Raw genomic sequence first — 21,702 nt, forward strand, 5'->3', positions numbered from 1 at the left:
GTAAGCTCCCAACGCGGTGATTAGCAACACGTTGTTCAACAAATAGCAGATCTACAAGCTCGGTTACTGTGAGCTTGTAGATCTGCTATTTTCAAATAGCGTATGTATAAAATAGGTCTGAAGTGGTTAGTGTATGGTTCATAATATAATAATTTATATCAGACAGACAGACAGACAGACAGACTGGTTCAGTCCATTAATGTTGTATTCAGAATAATATTATTATTATTATTATTATTATCATCATTATTATTACCCTTATTATTATTATTATTATTACCCATATTATTATTATTACTACAACTTGTTATATCCACATAATAAGGCACGCTACTAGAAGGGTGAGCTTTATAGGTCCATCTTTACTGGGTAACAAACATGTACGCTGGCAACGCACGTTACAAGCCGGTACAACAACAACAGAGCAGTCACACTTTACGGTCTAGTGTCGTAAACACAACGGTACACTCATACACAACATTTCCCCCCCCCATAGAAAACCATGAAACACAACCCCACCCCACCAATGTCTTATGCATTCAGAAATTGGTAACATAGTCCTTGAGGTAATCTGGTCGAGCCCGGTCTCGAACTGGCCGTGCCACGGGCACCACCGGGTGGTCATTAGGTGCCGGAGGGCGCACCACCACCGGGTGGTCATCAGGTGCCACAGGGCGCACCGGGGGCAAGTCCATATCACCTGCTGTAAACTCAAAGTCAGTATTAGCCCACATACCTGCGGCAGCAGGCGGTGTAACAGGCATGGCAGCCTCCGGCCCCACGACAGCAGGTGGTGGCACTCGCCGAATGCGCCTGGCATGCCAGCGTGACCCATCGGACAGGCGGAAAGTGGCAGGCCCCAGCTGGTCGGTTATCTGCATAGGCGTGGACCAGAAAGACTGCAGCTTGTGGCCCCTGTGAGGGCGGCGGACGCGGACCCAGTCCAGGGCCGCGAACGATGGAGTCTTCACCCTCCGTGTCCTGTCGAAACGCTGCTTCATCTGACGCTGCCGGTGGCGGACTCTGTTGCGCCCTCGAGCTGAAGGTGGCACCATCACGGAAGCCCTCAGTCGATCCAAAGGCAGCTGCAGCTCCCGTCCCAACATGAGGAATGCTGGGGAGCAACCGGTAGTGGAATGCTGTGAGGCTCTGTAGTGCAGAAGCGTGCGGTGAAGAGCTGTAGAGAAGGAGAAGCCATCTGCCAGGTGAGCTCTGATGCCATTCTTCAGTGTCTGGTTAAATCTTTCCACCCCCCCGTTGGCCTCAGGGTGGTAGAATGATGTACGGACGTGCTTTATGCCCTTGTCCTCCAGGAAGGCAGCAAACTCCGCAGAGATAAACTGGGGGCCATTATCCGTCGTGATGGCCGTAGGGTGCCCCCAGCGGGAGAAGAGCAAGTCCAGGAACTCAGTCACCACGCGGGTGGTAACAGTCCCCGTGGAGAGCACCTCAGGCCACTTGGAATGAAGGTCGTACACCACCACCATGAAACGCTGGTTGTGTGGGACTGCATGAAGCTCCCCGCAGATGTAGAGCTGGAGGTGCTCCCAGGGCTTGTCAGGCCAATGCAGCGGTTGCAGCGGCGGCGGGGCGGGTGGGCCGGTTTTTCCACTGAGAAGGCAAGCTGTACAGTCCCTCACTAAGGCCTTGATGTCTCTGTCAATGCCCGGCCACCACACCAGGTCACGACAGCGCTGCTTCACCCTCACAATGCCCAGATGACCCTCGTGGGCCATGGTCAAGATACATGGTCTTAGGCAGTCAGGCACCACGGTGCAGAGGCCGCGGGCTATGCAGACGTCATTCCAGCAGGACAGCTCGTCCTTGACCCGGTGAAAGGGAACCAGCTGGTCTGGGACCTTAGCGGGCCACCCCGAGCGGATAAAAGTGCGGAGCTGGGAGAGCACCGGGTCCTGTTCCGAGGCTGTCTGGAGCTCTTGGAGTGAGACTGTAGGCTGGAGTGGAGAGTGGAGCATCTGGATGAGGCCCTGCTCAGCGGAGTCAGGACCAGGATCTGGAGAAGGGCCGGGGGTTGCCCGTGACAGTAGGTCTGCTACTACGTTGTCACGACCTGGAGTGAATTGCAGGCTGAAGTTATACTGCTGGAGCCGCTCCGACCAGCGATGGATCCTGAGTGGCCTATGCCCTGTGCCAGACGTTGCGAGCAGAGCCGTGAGGGCCTGGTGATCCGTCCGCAGTGTGAAGGAACGGCCATACAAGTACATATGCCAACGCTCGCTCGCTCAGATGCAAGCCAAGGCCTCCCGTTCCCCCACTGAGTACTTTTGTTCTGCTGAGTTAGAGCCCGAGAGGCAAAAGCGATGGGCCGCTCAACGCCAGCATGGATCTGGGACAGCACAGCCCCCAGCGCTGGAGGCGTCACAGGTGAGGAGTGTGGGGCTTGCGAGGTCGAAGTGTGCGAGCACGGGTGGCGAGGTGAGCTGGACTTTGAGCTGCTGGACGACGTCTGAACAGGCGGGGGTCCAAACCCATGGTGCGTCCTTCTTCAACAGCTCGCGCAGCGGGGCTGTGGTGGCCGAATACTGAGGGAGAAAACGTAAGTAGTAGGCTGTCATTCCGAGGAACGAGGCCACTTGGGCTGGACAGGCAGGCTCAGGGAGGTGTAGCACAGCCTCCACATTAGACTGGAGTGGACGGAGCCCCTTGGCATTCAGGCGGAACCCCACAAACTCTATCTCAGGCACGGCGAAGACACATTTGTCCCCGTTCAGAGTGAGGTGCTGGCTGGCAAGGACATGGAGGACTCGGCGAAGGCGCTCGTCGTGGGCAGCAGGCGTTGAGCCATGAACCACAATGTCAATCAAATAGATCGCTACCCCAGGGATGCCTGCTAGTATGGTGGCCATGATTTTCTGGAAACAGCTGGGGGCCGAGCTGGGTCCGAAAGGCATCCTCGTGTATCGAAACACCCCCATGTGTGTGACAAAGGCGGTGAGACTCCGGCTGTCAGGGTGTAGAGGAACCTGCAGATAGCCCTGCCGAAGATCCAGCTTTGTGAATATGGTAGAACCATGGAACTGTGTGGTCAGTTCCTCCACTGTAGGCAACGGGTACTTGTCGGGGATGACTGCCTTGTTAACTGCCTTGAGATCAATGCACAGGCGCAGCTTCCCTGTCTTCTTCCGCACAGCCACCAGATTCGAGATCCATGGTGCCGCGTTGACTGGCTCAATTATGCCTGCCTCCAAGAGGTTGTTGAGCTCTCCAGCCACCTCGTCGCGCAGGGCAAGAGGAACGCGTCGCAGGGGCTGGATGACAGGGTGTACATCAGGGTTGAGGAGGGGCTGGTGGTTAAAGGCAGTGAGGCAACCCAGCCCAGCGAACAGTCCAGGCCATTGTTGGGGCCACAGTGAATCAACATGGTGGATAGTGAGCCCACTGTAATCCATGAGCACAAAACCTAGGTCAGTGAACAAGTCCAGGCCCATGAGGTTAGCACCGTGGCTTGCCACTTGGAATGTGAAAGAGGAAACAGTCTTAGTGCCATAGCGCACCGCGGAGCTGAAGGTGCCCACAATGTTAATTTTGGAATTACCATAACCCTTGAGGGGCACTTTGGACGGCGCAGCAAGCGTGTGGTGTGGGAAAAATTGTGTGACTGTAGCCGCATTCAAGAGGGACGCGTTAGCCCCAGTGTCGAGCAGTAACGGCAGGCACACGCCATCAAGCTCCACAGTACACACCTTGAACGGCCGGCGAGCAGCACTCACAGAGTGTATAGTAGTCGTGGGTGCAGGGTCAGTAGCTGAGAAAGGCTGCCGTGGGGTGGTGGCCGGGGCAGAACGGCAAACCTTGGAAAAATGGTTTTGTTTACCACAACGTTGGCAACGCTGGCCCCTCTCGGGACAGTTTTGGGCTCTGGAAGCATGTGATGATGAGCCGCAGTTACTGCAGCGCTGACCTGGGGGGCGCTGTCGTCCAGCATAGTTTATGTGGGAAGCGTCCTGGAGAGGATCAGGGCTAGCTGAACGCGATGGGGACTCGACCTGCTGTGCTGTGAGTGCAGGCAGTGGAGATGAGGCGCAAGCCAATTGCCTGGCAAACCCCTCTGCTGTCTCAAGTTGAAAAGCTATTTCCACAGCCTTATGGAGAGTCAGATCATCTGGGGACATTATCAATTTCTCACGAACCTTTGGGTTGTTTGTGTGCTCGGCTAGCTGGTCTCTAATCATTTCGTCCTGTAATGCTTCAAACTTGCACAGGCTGGCCAAACCCCTCAGATCGGCCACATATTGGTGAACTGACTCACCCACACGTTGTCGGCGCTGGCGAAACAAAATCCTACGGAGGATAACGCTTTGTGGGGCTGCAAAATGTCCAGACAGTAATGTGACACAGTCTGCATATTTTTCGGCGGTCCCAAGAGTGGTGAATATCCGCTGTCCTTCTGTGCCCAGGCAGTGGATTAAGATGGCCCTTTTCCGTGCATCGCTTACGTCCGTGAGGCCCAGAGCCTCGATGTAGGTCTCGAACGACCCCAGCCGGCGAGTCCATGGTACAGGAGGCTCGCCCGGGAACGATAAGAAAGCGGGAGGCGGTGAGAAAGTCATCTCCATCCTCGTCGTCAATGTTATATCCACATAATAAGGCACGCTACTAGAAGGGTGAGCTTTATAGGTCCGTCTTTACTGGGTAACAAACATGTACGCTGGCAACGCACGTTACAAGCCGGTACAACAACAGAGCACTTTACGGTCTAGTGTCGTAAACACAACGGTACACTCATACACAACACAACTACTATTACGCTATTGTTATTATTATTATTATTATTATTATTATTATTATTATTATTATTATTATTATTATTACTATTATTATTATTATTATTATTACATTAATGTTGATGTTCTGTCACAGCTCACTGTTGCGCGCATGTTGATTGACGGGTCAGGGTCAGTAATCATCACGTATAGGTCTACTCAGAGACGCTCACATGCTGCAGGTTTCTCAGATGTTTTCTCGTTAATTAACCCACTTGTCACATCTCACATGAATAGTATACGCATCAGACAGACAGACAGACAGACAGACAGACCCAGACCCAATCACACTAACCGATGCGCTTACTTTAATTGTAATATAATAATAATAATTATAATAATCCTACACTTCGCAGATATAAATGATTATATTATGAATCACTAACCAATTCAGACATATTTTATACATACGCTATTTGAAAATAGCAGATAAGCTCACAATAACAGTTGTTGTGAGCTTGTAGATCTGCTATTTGTTGAACAACATGCTGGAGATAGATAGTTTGATAGATAGATAGATATTTAAATAGATTTATAGACAGACAGACAGACAGGCCTTTTTTTCGGTTTAATTTTTTTCATTTTTCTTTTCTGAAACCGCTCCATTAGCGGCGCCAAGGTGGAGCTTAGAGCTTGGGGGTCCATAGCTAAAACCCCCAAAAATGTTAGCCTAGTGGGCTATATATATGTACAGTACACGTTGTGTATTATTATGTTACAGCATGCACTTGCGCACGTGGAAAAATCCGGCTTGATATCAATAGAGAAAATGAATTCTAATACATTCTAATAAATTCATGACTGATACCAAATGAAAATATAAACTTGAAAGACCATATAAACATTAAAATTATAAGAATTCAAGTACAATTGCCAGAGATCTGGCCAAATGAAATCTCAACTGTTCTGTTTGAATGCACAAAATATGCTGATATAGAATTATTATGAGTGACCCCTTGGGCCAGGGGGGGGGGGGGGTTCGGGGGGGGTCCCTTTGGGTGGGGGGGGTGTAGGAGTGGGGGGGTTTAGGAATGTGGATTACAGTAAAATTGTAATGACAAATTCCAAGATGAACTCTGCAGCCGCACTGAGGCGCTCCAAGCCGTCAGATATTCCCCGAATGTTGGTACCTGGATTGCCTTTCAATAAAACCATATTTGATGGGCATATGTATCACCTACCTGTTACTGATTTGAGAGAATTTACATTATTGTAATCAGTTCATTATTTCCTGTGTAAACCATGAATAAAACTGAAGTGTGTCATTTGGAGCGAATGGAATGGACTTCAAACGGCCCCGCCTCTGGTCCCGCCTCCGCTCCCCCCCGCCTCCCTGCGAGGTTTCGAGTAGCAGTTTCAGAGTTTCAACACTTATGGCATGCCTCTGCCGCCGCTGCTGCTGTGTGTGCGTGCGCGCGCGCGTGTGTGTGTGTGTGTTCAGAGATTTGAGGAGAATGTGCTGCTGTGTGTGTGACGCTAAATCACAGTTTCAAAATAAAGTTTAACCATTGATTTTTTTTTTCAGTCTTTCAACAATAAAGTTGCTAGTTTCAAAAACGATTCCCATTTAAAAGGTTTCTAACATGGAAAACAAAATAATACCCAAGGAGAACAGTGCCAAAATGCATATTCTGAAAGTGTGTTTGTGACCAATTTGAAACTCTGAAAAGGTGTTGACGAAACACTGTAAAATGTGTTTGCAAGGATTTGAGAAACACTTTCAGCCTATCAACACTTTTTTCAAAGATTCAAAACCAGTTCTCAGTCTTGAAATTATTTTCAAGCCTTTTGAACCCTTTATTTTAAGTCAGGAGTTTACAAGGTTTCACACATGTAAAACAAAATAATACCCAGGGAGAACAGTGCCAAAATGCATATTCTGAAAGTGTGTTTGTGACAAATTTGAAACTCTGAAAATGTGTTGGCGAAACACTGTAAAATATTTGTTCAGAGTTTTGAATTTTTTTTTCGGCCTATCAACACTTTTTTCAGAGATTCAACACTTTTTTCAGAGATTCAACACTTTTTTCAGAGATTCGAAACGAGTTTTCAGTCTTGCAAAAAAGGTTTTCAAGGTTCTGAAACCTTTATTTGAAGTTAGGAGTATTGGCAGTGATCCGATTCCATAGTATTCCTTTGTGTTTCATTTATTTCATGTCCAAGCCATTATTATCACACCTTTGTTATCCAATATTTGGGTTAATAAATTCACTATATTTACAAATGATGTTGTTTCTGTCAATTATGGTACGACCCTTACCCTAGACCTCACGGGTCGTAACAGTTCCTTTGAAATTCGCTATCCAGGCACCGTTTAACACAGACCTTAGTGCTGTTGGAGTCTCGTCTGTTTCCCAATACTCTGACCATTATTGCTGTCATATGTATATGTATATGTACGTACACACACACACACACACACACTTTAGGCTGAGGTTCATCCCGTTTCCACTGATCATCATCCTTGAGATGTTTCTACAACTTGATTGGAGTCCACCTATGGTAAATTCAATTAATTTGACATGATTTAAGGCACACACAGTAAGGTCCCACAGTTGACAGTGCATGTCAGAGCACACATCAAGCCATGAAGTCAAAGGGACTGTCTGTAGACCTCAGAGACAGGAGGCACAGATCTGGGGAAGGTTACCAAAACATTTCTGCAGCATTGAAGGTCCCAACGAGCATGCACAGTATTCTCCATCATTCGTAAATGCTAGAAGTTTGGAACCACCAGGACTCACCCTCCAAACATTTCTAAAACACTTTTTTCTTTTGACTTTGTCATTATGGGACATTGTGGGTAGAATTTTGAAAAATTTAAGATGGACTGAATACTTTCAGGAGGCACTTGTATATGTCTGGCTTCCTTTGTCTCTATCTCTCTTTCTCTATCTCATAGAAGTGAGGTGTAAGTGAGGTGTGCAGAGGATAAACCCTGGTGCTACAATCAGATGCTGTGTATGGGGCACGTGACACGTGAGCCATGGTGGGAGGGAAGAGACTTAAGGACACATGGACCCGGAGACACCTACACCTACACACACATGCATACACACTTACACACACACACATGCGCACAAACTCATGCACGCGCACGCAGGCAGGCAGAGACTGGCCTCTCCCGGATTACTTGACCTGTCAGAAGCTTTAAGAGGATTCTGCTGTGGAAGTGTTTTGAATCTCGTCTCTGTCACCACTCACCAGATCTGTTTTTTTTACAGAAATCACCCAGTTTACCAGTTTAACAAGCCACAGCTTGTTAAAAGGGAAAACAGCACACTGGCAAAAGACATTTCCCTATATTTAGTCAAATACTCCTAAGCACATTACACACAGCTTCCCAGAATGGTAAATAACTGAAAATGTGAAAAAGTGTACACCAGCTGTTGTGCTTATTAGCAGTGCTGATTTGTGCAGTAGACCGGGCAAATAGTACCGTCTGTGAAGATAACCCAACCAGTCACTCAAACAAAAGATTACAATCAGCAAGCTGTCATGCTATCTAAGGGAGACTGGAAGATTCAATGTAGGCTTTCATTGTTCAGGACAATGAGAATATACTAGAAAGGGGCACTCAATGGAGCACAAACCTCTGCCAGTAGGTATTTCCCAATAATAACATTTACAACTAGAAAAAGTACTCCTCGGTCAGAGGTTATTGTGGGCCAGCAATGTTAGGAATTCAGTCATTATAGAGGTGAGTGGAATATATATATATATAATAAGCCACTTAAGTGTGTGTGTGCACTGTGCACACATGTGTTCGTCATGGGTACACCGGGTATGTTGTCACGTTTATAAATGTAATGTATGGGTCTATTTTGCGCTCTCTCTCTCTCTCTCTCTCTCTCTCTCTCTCTCTCTCCCTTTCTCTCTCTCTCTCTCTCTCTCTCTCTCTCTCTGTGTGTTAGTCTTCTAGGCACTGTGTGGAAGAGACAGACATATCGATTTTTATTATGTTCTCCAATAACAAAACTACTCCCAAAGAACAATGTTGTTGGTGTAACTAACATTGTTAAGTAAGACAATGGCATAAAAATACATATACAGAGTGACTGAGTACTGTAGATCCCATATGCCGGGAGGACCGCTTGTGGCCGATGAGGTCTGAGGTAACACATACAGGAATTATGTTCTCACCTCTTACCAGCTGTGCACCTGATTTTGGAGATGACAGATCTAAAGTAAAAAAACAAAAAACACAACTTTTGGTTTTCCTCAGCACATTTTAATTAAGGCTGACATTAGGTGGTTCACGACATACTTTGCATGTCCCTCTTGGGTCTGGCTTGGCTCTTCCATTAGCTGGTGTTGAGCCAATCTGTCTGTGATTATAACACCAACAATGCTTTAGCCACATCTGGACACTGGTGGGACTCTCTGGCTGCTGATCACTTGATGACAGCTTGGGTTATAGCCCTATTAAGCCCAAGGCAGTAGCTAGCTTTGATAGTCTGTTTTTCTTGTCCTTAGAAAAAAAAAAAGACACTCACGCTGTCAGCACTATTTTCAAGTTGAAAATACATCATTTTTGTCAAGTGACATATTGCACATAACTTTTCCAACAATGCACAAATTAGATTTAAAGGCTCACACTGGCATCAATAGATGTTATAGTTGTCCATTCACAGCTTTGGCCACATATCCTACTATAAAGGCACAACATCTCTGCAGAACCGATACACCCATACTGTACATAGGCGACTTCAAACTCGCATAAGCGGTTGTTCTTCTTAAATTAAAAATATTGTTGAAATCACACGTCTTTAATCCACATAGTACAAGTACAATGCCTGAGTAGGTATTATGTTCACTCTGCATCACCCAAGGCACAAACTGAAAACTTCAAGGGAAAGACTCCAAGGGTAAGTCAGGATCTTGTTGAGCAACCTGCCAAGTTGGAAACCAGATGGCTTCACACTATGACTTCGGCAATCACCAGGGTTGCATGCAAAGGCAGATTTCAAATTTATGTAAAGAATTCAGTTAAAGACAATTGTGAGAATTTGTGTACTTCATCTAGAAAACATAGAGATGTCCATTGACTGCAATATGCAAGGCCGGATTAACCCTTCGTGGTGCCCGGTGCTTCGACCTGTTCCGTTGCCCCCCGGGACCGTTTCGTCCGTTTCGCTCCTTCAGCAGCCGTTGCTTCTAAATTTCGGCGCTCTTCGGCAATTGTTCAATCTTCTTTCACTTTCTCTGTTTGGTGCCGCCCCCAGGTTGGTGCCCTGTGCTGCAGCACCTAAAACACTTCCGTTAAGCCGGGGCTGGCAATATGAGGATTTACCACATCACATCTACCATTTCATCCAAATGTATCATTAATTTTCATGAATACTGACCCATGATAGGTCACAAACCTTTGATTTGTAAACAGATCAGAGAGCTGCTTTCGGCTACACTTTTCAAACCAATCTGCTTTAAAATGTATTCAAATGACCTGACCTAAAGCTAGTTTTAAGTCTCTGCAAGTAATGTCAAGCATACTGTGAGTTGTGGTCAGTGGTCTAAACATTAAATGACAGATCACTGGTATGGTCCCTTAAGGCTCTGAGTTTTTGTTAAATATTTATCTGAGTGCAAGAAGAGAATGACATGCTAAACTACGCAACTGACATAAGAGATGACTGCAAACCCTTTTATTTATGTTACTGTGCATGTTGAAGCATCTGTTTGGAGAGATGCGTCTCTTCCATGTTCCCTGTAAGAAGCATGAAACTTTCAGCATAGTTAGTTAGTATATGCCATAATGTTCATTTTCAGATGTGGAAGGAAGTCAGATTTGACCTCTGAGGACTGTGAGAGGTCAAATCCAAAATGGCCGCTGCACTATACTTAGCTTTTTTTTAAAGATGCTATGAAAACTTTTGAAAGCTACAGAGCACTGGATTCAGCCCCTGTGCATAAGATGGAAATGAGCTGTTATGCCAATAACACACTGGATTATAATGATGTTTTATTTTTTTATCAAATATTCAAGAGACCAGGACACTTTTTAAAATCTTATGTCAGCAGAGATTTCATGTGAGTATGAAGGAGCAAGACACATAAGATATAAAAAATAGGGATACAGAAAGTAAAGACAACGTTCAGAAAGAGCTGAGCGGCAGGAAGCAGGCTACTGCCTCCTTGTCAGATGTCCTTGGTTGGCAGATCGACACTGTGAACTCCCACCAGAGACTTCTCTTTGTTCTCAGCAGATGAGGGGCTGAGCGTTGCTGTTAGCTGACACCTGAAGCCATCAAAAGAAAGGGAGGATAACACTTTTGGAGAAATTTGATCTCACCTGTTTTATGGAACTGACAGTCTACATAGAATCCATGTTATTGCTTTTTAATTCAAAATACTAGAACATGCCCCCCTGGAATTTGTGATGTGAACCCAGAGGAACCTGAAGCGGTTCACTTCACTTTCCACTGCAGCCCTGTTAATGTGAATGGGGGCATGTGCCCCCTGCAGCTCCCTATAGATGGTGCATACACACCTAGGTAGGCCCCCTAGTGGCCATAATCTGGGTTGATAATGGATTGTTTTTGCAAAGTGTACAAATTGTTTTCAAATTAAAAGGGGGAAAAGGCCAGACCCACAGTGATATTTGAACTGAACACATGTAAAGGTGTCATGTGTTTCCAGTTCAAATATGTTGCAGAGCCTATAGGTAAATTTACTGGAGGAGGAAACAGGTATGCCATCTTCTCAAAACTGGAACTGAGTTATGCACAGAGGCTATTGGCTCTTTGAGAGGTTGAACACACTCCTGCAGTAGGCAGGGTTCTAAGTTTGTCCACAACATCGCCATTAAACACATAAACCGTGTAGTGTCCCTCCCTATTCTGGGCATGTCATAATAGATGAACATTGGTGAAAATAACATTCTGCGAAAATAGCCAATCTATAAGCTCACAACGTGAGCTTGTAACTAATAGATGTGAGCTTGTAGATTGGCTATTTTCGGCAAAGAGATTTTGTGAAGGGGGAGAAAGGAGGGGCCCTGGGGGACCCCGGTCAACAAAGTAGGCTATCATAGGTTTGGTTAAACATGACATTTGTGCATCTCTCTCTCTCTCGCTCTTGAGAATCAGCTGATGGACCTACGCAGATGCCTCACTACCACGGACGGAAATATTCATAAATCTCATATGAAGGGGCTATCTGCCAATCTGGGTGGGCCTGCATGAACCCCCCAGGCCCACCCGTAGATCCGCCCCTGCAGTACACTGAGAAGAACGACAATGGCCATCACTACATGTATATACAGATTAACTGTTAATCTGTATATAGTGATGGCCATTGTTAAAAAAAAAAAAGAGATGGATGGTATGGTATCTGTTAATCATTAACAGATACCATACCATCCATCTCTTCTTTTTTTTTTGCATGTTTAGAGAAACACTTATTGTGTATTAGCGTTCCTTGTTTTCTGCACAGGCTTCTAAAAGGAATGGGAATGTATAATGCTTTCAGCTATACCAAATGCAACAAGGTAGCCCTCATAAGCCTAATATCTACCCTGGCCAAGGGGGGATTGGATGAGCAGTAGATGCTTGGTTTCTCGTGCATGAGCTGGATTGGGATTTCCTGGTGGGGGCAGGTCAAAGAGGGGTGAATGTAACGGAGTCGCCCTACCCGAGGTCAGCTCATATTGATTGATTGATTGGATACTTTATTAGACAGAAATGGAAATAGCACAAGGTACAGTCAGACATTTGAGCAAAAAGGATAAAACAAAAAAATGCGACTTGTTTCCATTGTGGTGCTATGTATTCAATTCATCAACATAGCATAAAAATAGCACCTAAATACAACATCACCAACAAATATAAACAGTAGATAGTAGATAGAAAACGAGAGAAAAAACTGTTGGCAGTGAATGCCATCACCTTTCTATGGCAAAAGTGAGTTTACCCCCCTTTGGTCTCCTGGAAGATGGATTTTCAGGCCTGTTTTGAAGGAAGCCAGTGATTCACATTTTTTTAAGGAATGGTGTCAGGGCATTCCACACTTTGGTGGCAGTGCAGTAAAAAGATCATTTACTTATTTATTTATTTGACTAATTTCTTTAGAATGTGTGTTCTATATGTGGGTGGTACCAGATCGTTGTTGTCGCTCCCTCTAGTATTGTGGCTGTGGGTGTCACTCACTTTGGTGAGGTAGTTAGTCAGGTATGAGGGCATTGAGGGCACTGCCCCTTTGACTATCTTGTAAACCAATCCAATTTTTTATTGCTTAACCCTGTCTTCTACCCTGAGCCCTCCCAGACTAGCAAAATGTGTTGGAATTAGGTGGGTCATGGGCTCCAGGCCGAGAAGAAGTTGAATCAGTTTGTTTTGGGAGGTCTGAAGCTTAGTTTTTAGTGACATTACATTGGGATGCAAGAGGTGCAAGCATAGTCAAAGTATAGAGGTGCATTCACACCGGACATGTAAAATAATAATTGTTTCAGGAAACGCATTACTCTGTTGTATTCATACCGGGTACGGTATTTTCGCACGCACGCACGCACGCACTCACGCACGCACGCACGCACGCACGCACGCACGCACGCACGCACGCACGCACGCACGCACGCACGCACGCACGCACGCACGCACGCACGCACGCACGCACACACACACACACACACACACACACACTAGCAGTCACTCTGCTTGCTTCAGCGAAAAGCAAAAATAGCTCAATAGTTCTTGATGTTGTCCCTTTTTTTCTTACTTAACATTGAATAACAGTATCAAGGCATGAAAAACAGAACATGTACAGGTAAGAGTAGAGAGATCTGGCCATCTATCTGCACTGACAGGGATAGCGTAATAAACTGGACTACTTTTGTGTGTTTTCTTCTTGTTTTGGTCATCCTTCAGGCATTGTATGTTTACAGCAGTACATAAACAAAAAAAAACTGTTCTCCTCAGCACATGTTAATTAAGACTGATACACAACATACTTTGCATGTCCCTCTTGGGTCTGGCTTGGCTGTTTCATTGACTGGTGTTGAGCCGATCTGTCTGTGATTATAACACCAACGATGCTTTAGCCACATCTGGACACTGGTGGGACTTTCTAGCTGCTCTGCTATGATCACGGATGATCACTTGATGACAGTTTTGGTTAGAGGCCTATTAAGCCCAAGACGGTAGCTGGCTTTGATCCTCTGCTATTCTCTGATCTTTTAACTCCATCCTTGATTCCACGGGATCGCACCGCATCCTCATGTGAAAAGATGCATTTCTACACGGTGCCTAGAAAAGTTCAACACAATCCAACTCTTGATGCTGGCAGGCGTGAGATGAGCACGAACATGACAATGAGTTGACACGAGTTGAAGTGGAAGTCGGATGTGTAAAGGATGAACGAGAAAGGTGTCAAAGGTGCCCTGAGGGGTTTCATACACAGTCAAGCCATATTGTACTGTACTGTAGGTTTTGACTTAGTCTTGTTTCTGAATTTTTCAATTGAAAATACAAACATTTCAGGTTTGAAAGCTTTAGAAAGCATACAGGACATTGGAGTTAGCCCCTGTGCCTACTGTAGATGGAAATTAAGCTGTTGTTCAAGTAATAAGATTATAATTATGTTTGATTTTTTAAAATCAAATATTCACACTAGGACACCTTTATCTTATTTCATCAGAGATCGTATGTGATGAAAGAGACAGAACAAAGAAAAATAGGGATGTAGAAAGTAAAAACAATGTTCAGAGAGAGGCGGGCAGCAGAAAGCACGCTGCCGTCTCCTTGTCGGTTGCCCTTGGATGGCAGCTCTACACTGTGAACTCCCATCAGAGACCTCTCTTTGTTCTCAGCAGATGAGGGCCCGGCTGAGCGCTGCTGTTAGCTGACACCTGAAGCCATCAAAAGAATGGAGGATAACACTTTTATACCATTCTATGTCTATGCTTTCATCCCTGACACCCCGTGTCACAAACAGGCCAAAGGGCCCCCCCTGGAATACAGCACATCTTCATCGAAATGAACGTGGTCCAACTACCCGTCAGCAGCAATCAGTTGAAAACAGATTGGAACACTGCACATGGAGGTTTGAATGTCACATCTCCCAATTTGTTTGAAATGCTTAGACTGACATTTTGCATCAAAGGAACGTGAGATGTTTTTCTGAAACGGAAAACAGTTGGCGATCATTACTGAGATTAATTTGGAGGCTATCTATACAGAATTAAAATTATTGAAATATTGATTAGGAGGACGACAGAAAATCAATTCCAGATCAGATCAGGCAAAGTAAACTAACCACCATTAAAATCCTACTTAGTCAAGAGCCTATACTGTAGGTGCCACGGGGCTCTGTACTCCTTTTTTCCCTCAACACCAAAAATCTCTTGGCCGAAAATAGCAGATCTACAAGCTCTACAAGCTTGTGAGCCGGTAGATCTGCTATTTTCGGCGAATGTTCACACATAGAATAGGGACGCTGGTTAAAGAGGCTAACCAAACTACAGATCTAGTAAAGATGCTAAATACAGCAGGGACAATACTTTCATGTTTGGTTTGCATGTTTTCACAGGTCCTGTTGCCCTGCTACTGTAGCCCTCTGACTGTGTAGAGGAAAGAATTCAGGAGGATGCGCTTCAACATTGTGACTCTCAGTGGAGTTCTAAACCCCAAATCCAGTGAGCATAATTCCCCAAAAATATGAAAGGGGTAGCATCTCACATTTCTAAGTCAAGGAGGACAATATGCTCACATTTCACTTATTTGACTCAGTCACAGCACACTATTGTGACATCACACTATTGTGATGTGAGCCAAATATAGAAGTGAAATTTTAGTATTTTGTCCTCCTTGACTTGGATATGTGAGATGTGCTTCCTGTTTCATATATTTTTTGGGGGTAAAACGTAGATAAGATGATTAAATAAGACAGAATGCCACTAATAGAAATGTGACCCACATTTTTCTCTCAGAGGCTGAAGTGCAGATGAATTACACGGTAGGACACACTGTAAAATCACTGTTGCACTGTAAATCCTGAGTGTTCATTTAACATTTCCTGAACTGAAATGACAAACTCTATTCTTTGTCAGCTGTAAGCTGACTGGACAGTGTGTCAACGAAATAATTGCAACGATGTCTGGTTTGATTCCAATCAGAGACCCGTGCTCATCGTTATACCATCTCTGACACACTCCTCATCTAAAGTAAATAGATGGAATAATAATCTTAAAAATGAAATAGCTAGGTTAAGTCATTTTGTCACCAGCCTTCCTTTTTTTCCCCCTGCCATTTCATCTCCAAAATGATAGTACACTGCCAAATTCACAGTTTGCAGCTGGTCCCACGACAGCCCATAAATTTTTTCTCATTGTGTACCTGTCAAAGCATAATCACTCATTCAAGGGTTAATTGAGATCACTGAAAGATAAAAATCCTAAGAGAAGAAAGAGTGAGTGAGTGAGTGAGTGAGTGAGTGAGTGAGTGAGTGAGTGAGTGAGTGAGTGAGTGAGTGAGAGGTAGAGAGAGAGAAGGGAAAAGTGTGTGTTTGGCAGGGGTGGGAAAAGTACCCAAATGTTTTACTTCAGTAAAAGTATCAATACTGCAATGTAGAAGTACCAAAAGTAAAAGTACTAAAATGTTTGAAAATAGCAGATCTACAGGCTCACAACACGTCACATCGCGACGCGTTGTGAGTTTGTAGATCGGCTATTTTCAAATAGCCAAGGTATAAAATACGGCTAAAGTGGTTAATGTATGTTTTATAATGTAATAATTTATACGTGCAAAGTAACTAGTAACTAAAGTTTTCAAATAATTGTAGTGGAATAAAAGTACAATATTTGCATCTGAGATGTAGTGGAGTAGAAGTAAATGTACTGAAAATTGGAATTAGTCCAGTAAAGTAAAAAAAAACCCCTCAAAATTGTACTTAAGTACATGTATGTACTTAGTTACTTTCCACCACTGGTATTTGGGTACAATGGCTTGAGATGTGGGCTTGACGTGGGCCACCCATCCATCAGTCTCTTCTATACCCTCCTTGGCACCAAGAGGTCATGGCCACGACAGGCTCTGAAGGATGACTAATCTTCCCCGGGTAATGAATGAGATGCTCTGGCCTCTGACTGCCAAGCGGATGGTGAGGGTGGCTGCCTCCAAATAGAAATCCATATGATCAACATGTGTAAGTGCATCCTTCTCCTCATATCACTCATGGCCCCGAACCACAGCTGCCACTTAGACGAATCTCTCACATGCAATCACATAAGCTTTATACTGTCTCATTGATTTTAAGTACACAGAAATGGAAGGAGGGAGGGAGAGAGAGAGAGAGAGAGAGAGAGGGGGGATTGTGGATTCAAGATCTCATGTGAGCACATCTCATGGTCCGATAAGCATGTGCAATGTGCATGACTACAAATGTATCCCCCCCCCTCTCTCTCTCTCTCTCTCTCTCTCTCCCTCTCTCTCTGAGACAGCTAATGTGAAGTGTCTGTGGTCAGTGTTCAGATTACAAATGACAACATTTAATTTATGAAATCCTTATGTATGATGTAGGCCATTGGTTCTCAAAGTGGGGTCCAGGGACCCCCAGGGGTCCTTGAGGGAGTTCCAGGGGGTCCTCGGCTAAATGATGGATAGTTAGGAACCAAATGGACCCTCATGGGTCTGTAACTCAGGGAGTGTACAAATGCACAATCTCAGAGTTAAATTAACATGGATTTTACAATATAAAAGTTTGAAAACCTGCACTGATATTAGGCTAATGCTATAGTATGATTTGCGAGATTGACCACCCAAATGAAGCTGTTGTCTTCACTTTGTGTGGAGTGGCTGAGAGAGACCCGTCTTATCTCCACCGCTCAATGCGCAGGCGTGATCCAACCTGAGCCCGCTCGCTGTCAGAAAGCTGTTGTACTGTAGCTGTTAGGAATCTCAACCCCACGTCGTGTGCGTTTTTTTGTTTTTTTTTCGTGCACATCACTGACACTGTGCTCCTCTGCTGCTGTGCTACCGAATGACACTTCACGTTGTTTCGTCAGGAAATCGTCCTCAATTGCGGAGACGGAAATGCAGGCGTCACTGATAATAACAGCTGATCTCGTCGACCAACACATTGCAACCTGTGGATAGTGTGTGTGTGTGCGCTGTGCCTGTGTGTGTGTGTGTGTGTGTGTGTGTGTGTGTGTGTGTGTGTGTGCGCGCGCGCGCGTGCGTGCGCGTGCCTGCGTGTGTGTGTGCGTGCGCGCGCGTCTGGAGATTTCACTCCGTCTGTGGCCACCGGTCAGTCAGTCTCCTCTATCTGGGACGCTGTGCCTCCAGCCTGCTGCGTGCCGTGCCGTGCCGTGCCGTGCGGGGCTCCGGGTTTGCAGCAGCGCGGTGGGATTTTGGGGTGTTTCGTAGACCCGAGCTGTGAACAGATTTTCGGTTTATGAATGGCACTGACATGGAGGAAATACCGTTTCAGAAGGTCAAAACGCGGCGAAAGAAAAGTCCCTGTCCGCCGGGGGTCCCTCTGACCACCATCGTGTGCGAGGACGAGTTCGACTGCAAGGAGCTGGAGTCGCTCTTCCAGAACTACAACCTGAAGCTGGAGCAGACGTCCACGCTCAAAGCGCTGGCCGTGCTCATCATCCTGGCGTCGACGCTGGCCGTGGTCGAGGTGCTGTCCGACCCCACGCTCACCGTCTCCAAAGGGTCCCACCCGGTCCACTGCGTGATATTCGTCTCGCTGTTCATCGTCACCAACGTCAAGTACCTGCAAGTGACTCAGCTCCAGCAGATCGTCAACCTGACCTTGCTGTTCGGCTTCACGTTCTCCTTCCTCTGCTGTCCCTTGCCCCTCGGCGCGTTGGGGACGGAGTCCCCGCCGGCCCCGGAGCAGGGCATGTGGCAGCTCATACTGGTCACCTTCGTGGCCTACGCGCTCCTGCCCGTGAGGACGCTGTTGGCCGTGGTGTTTGGAATAATGGTCTCCATCTCGCACGTAATTGTAACCGCTACTTCGGTCACGGTCAAAACACAGAAACTGTGGAGAACGGTGAGTAGTAGGCTGCTATAACAGTAACACCATACCCATTATACCCATGCAGCCCAGTTCGCGCATAGACAACAAAAACAATGCCTAGCTAATAACCTTATGGGGTTTTATTTGAATCATTGTTATCAATGTCATGTAGAACAGTGGTTTCTTTCCTTAATTCTTTTGAGGTATTAAAAAGGTCTTAAAAGTCCTTAAATTGTCGCTTTAGTGTCATCTGGGGACTCCCCCCAAAATCATGTGGGGACCCCCTGGGGGTCCCGGCCCACAGGTTGAGAACCACTGATATAGAATGTCCAATGCAGGCTATACCCGTCAAAAAGCAACCCCACTGGACTGAGCTATCAGATGAGTTCATTTCAGCACCACAGACAGCTCCTCGGCGCAGAGTCCCCCTTGCATGCCTCAGGCTATACAAATCAGGTGTCAAATAAGGTGAATTATGAATGAACTAGATGTTAAGAAAATTAAGACATTATAATGAGCTGACCTGCAGGCGGCTCTATAAGCACATTAAAGGTATCCAGGCGAGTGATGCTTGGCCAGTCGATATAAGATTGAGATCTAAACAGGAGCTGTTTTAGATCTCAATTACAAAAAGCTATTTTTTAAAAGCTTTTAGTAAAGTCCTTCCTTAAGATGACGTGACATGTTGATTGAGCTAGTTTTACTTTGCGTCTACCTTAAGTCTGTGGCATAGGCTATCTTTACCATATTAATTCACTGTCCTATCGTCAGCTTTATTGTATATAGGTCATTGTTTCTATAAGACAGTCTAATGTGGATCAATCACTTTACCTCTACATTCCGCTCTCTCACATAACCAAAACGATCAGAGTTTTATAGAATTATGAACTAGAAGAACTTAGACGACATGTCCATTTTGTCTCTATTCTCTGTACTGTAGCTTACCCCTGTCAGAGGCCCTGACAAATCACAAAGCTGTGCAATACTTTGCTCATGAAAAAACGTGGGCAAATTCAGGCATGCCATCTCAGAGCAGAAATAGAAATTGGTACACCACCACCACCATAATATATGTTTACTCCCCCCCGCGCCCCTATAGTGTCTTTCTTGCTCATTCTCACATGTACAAGCAAACACACATGTATGCACGAGCACGCACAGGCGTACACGCACGCACGCACGCACGCACGCACGCGCGCGCGCGCGCGCGCGCGCGCGCACACACACACACACACACACACACACACACACACACACACACACACACACACACACACACACACACACACACACACACACACACACACACACACACACATATGCACTGTGTCATCAGGTGTAGGGAATGAGACATGACACATCAGTCTCTCTACAAGGGAATTGAAACCTTCTGCCTCAACGACATATACAGTACCATGAAGATTGTGTATTTACTAGGAGAGATTGAGATATGATTTCCCCCCCTCTCGACAGGGACAGTTGCTATTGGATAGTTATTTTCCCCTACTATATATATGCTGTAGCCAGGACAATGTGTGAAGGACTTTGTTAACTGTACTACCAGGGACAGCTTGCTAATCCACTAAGCCTAGAGATGAACTCGGTGTCATGACCCCACATCACCTTTTACTAAACACCCCCATAGATCACAACACCTTTGCCTGCTTCTCAGCTTGCTGCTCTGTGTATCGCAGACATGGTTGGATTTGTTGAAAAAAGTATGACAAATTTGTCGTATGACAAAAAGCAAAAATAGCCCATCTACAAGCTCACAACGCTGCTCACAACGCTGCTCACAACGCTGCTCACAACGCTGCTTGTGAGCTTGTACTGTACATCTGCACTTCTTGCTATTTGTTTTACCATTTAACCTTTGACCAACCAATACGTCTAGCTAATTCGCCCAAAATATGAAGTGATGACAGGTTTAACCCATTAAGACTGGGACAACATCTGTGTCATTTTTAGATTTCTTTGGGCTATTCAAAAATAGCAGATCTACAAGCTCATAGCGCGGCACCGAGTGCAGCGTTATGAGCTTGTAGATCTGCTATTTTTGAAACATCGTGAAAATTTGTTTTAGAAAAAATCTCTTTTTTTTTTAAAGCAGACATTTTTAACTCTGTTACGACTTCTGGGGGTCCCTGGAACAAAATATTTTGAGATGGGGGCCCATGACCAAATACATTTAAAAAGAAACTGTTAGGATTTAGAAGACATTTGGAGAATCCCCAGAAGCAAAGTTGCAAATGCTTGCTTTTATTCAAAGATTTTTCACCCATCCCCTCAGCAAATTGTTCGCGAAATTGTAACAGAGAGAAACAGGGACAAATAACCACATTCAAGAACATTTATCAAAATGTAGTGACAAAGTGCCAAGTAGTCTATGACTAAGATCTTTTTTTTTGGAAGGCAAAGAAAACTTTTAGGCGATCAAACTAAATAATGAAGCCAAACGTTCCTTGGCTGAGGGTGTGCGATGAATCAGCAATCTGTCAGGTTGGTTGTGCCATATGTTAACTATTTCCATCTAAATAACAGCTTCTGGCATTGTTTGTATTTTGTTTGCTAAAATTAATCAAAAGTTTGAAGTTTCAGTGCGATCACCAGCGGGAGACACCTGAGGCTTTATTAGGAATTCAGAAGCTCAAATCTGTTTCCCAGACTCTATTGTATATGATTCCCTGTCATTCTTTTTTTATATACAGTGAGACAGAAAAGGCCCCAAACTACCGCAACAAACCCAAAGACCCCAGTACCGTTTGTTAAAACTAATTATATAGTCATTGGGTTATGTGTTAGAGCTGCCCAGCCCACTCATTATACTCCATCATTGACTTAGGCTGTAGCAAACACCAATGATGAATGAATGACCTAACACGTGGAGGGAATGAACGGCTATATTGACTATTGCTTAGGGTAACGGCCCACTATTTGACACAGTGTTCCCATTGTT

At 45.3% G+C, this 21,702-nt stretch overlaps 2 protein-coding genes across 3 annotated transcripts in view; both read left to right on the plus strand.

Moving 5' to 3' along the window:
• Positions 1–21,702, plus strand: part of ripk1l (receptor (TNFRSF)-interacting serine-threonine kinase 1, like) — a 733,201-nt gene that overhangs the window by 222,190 nt on the left and 489,309 nt on the right. The window lies entirely within an intron of this gene.
• Positions 18,171–21,702, plus strand: part of LOC308093484 (adenylate cyclase type 1-like) — a gene marked incomplete at both ends in the record, with an annotated part of 47,153 nt that continues 43,621 nt past the window's right edge. Inside the window, one exon of the mRNA XM_080439822.1 lies at positions 18,171–18,779. Within this exon, the coding sequence (XP_080295948.1) occupies positions 18,171–18,779 (609 nt within the window). The remainder of the gene's footprint in view (positions 18,780–21,702) is intronic.

The sequence above is a fragment of the Gymnoscopelus braueri genome, assembly GCF_963280865.1.
Source record: "Gymnoscopelus braueri genome assembly, chromosome: 10".
Lineage (NCBI taxonomy): Eukaryota > Metazoa > Chordata > Actinopteri > Myctophiformes > Myctophidae > Gymnoscopelus > Gymnoscopelus braueri.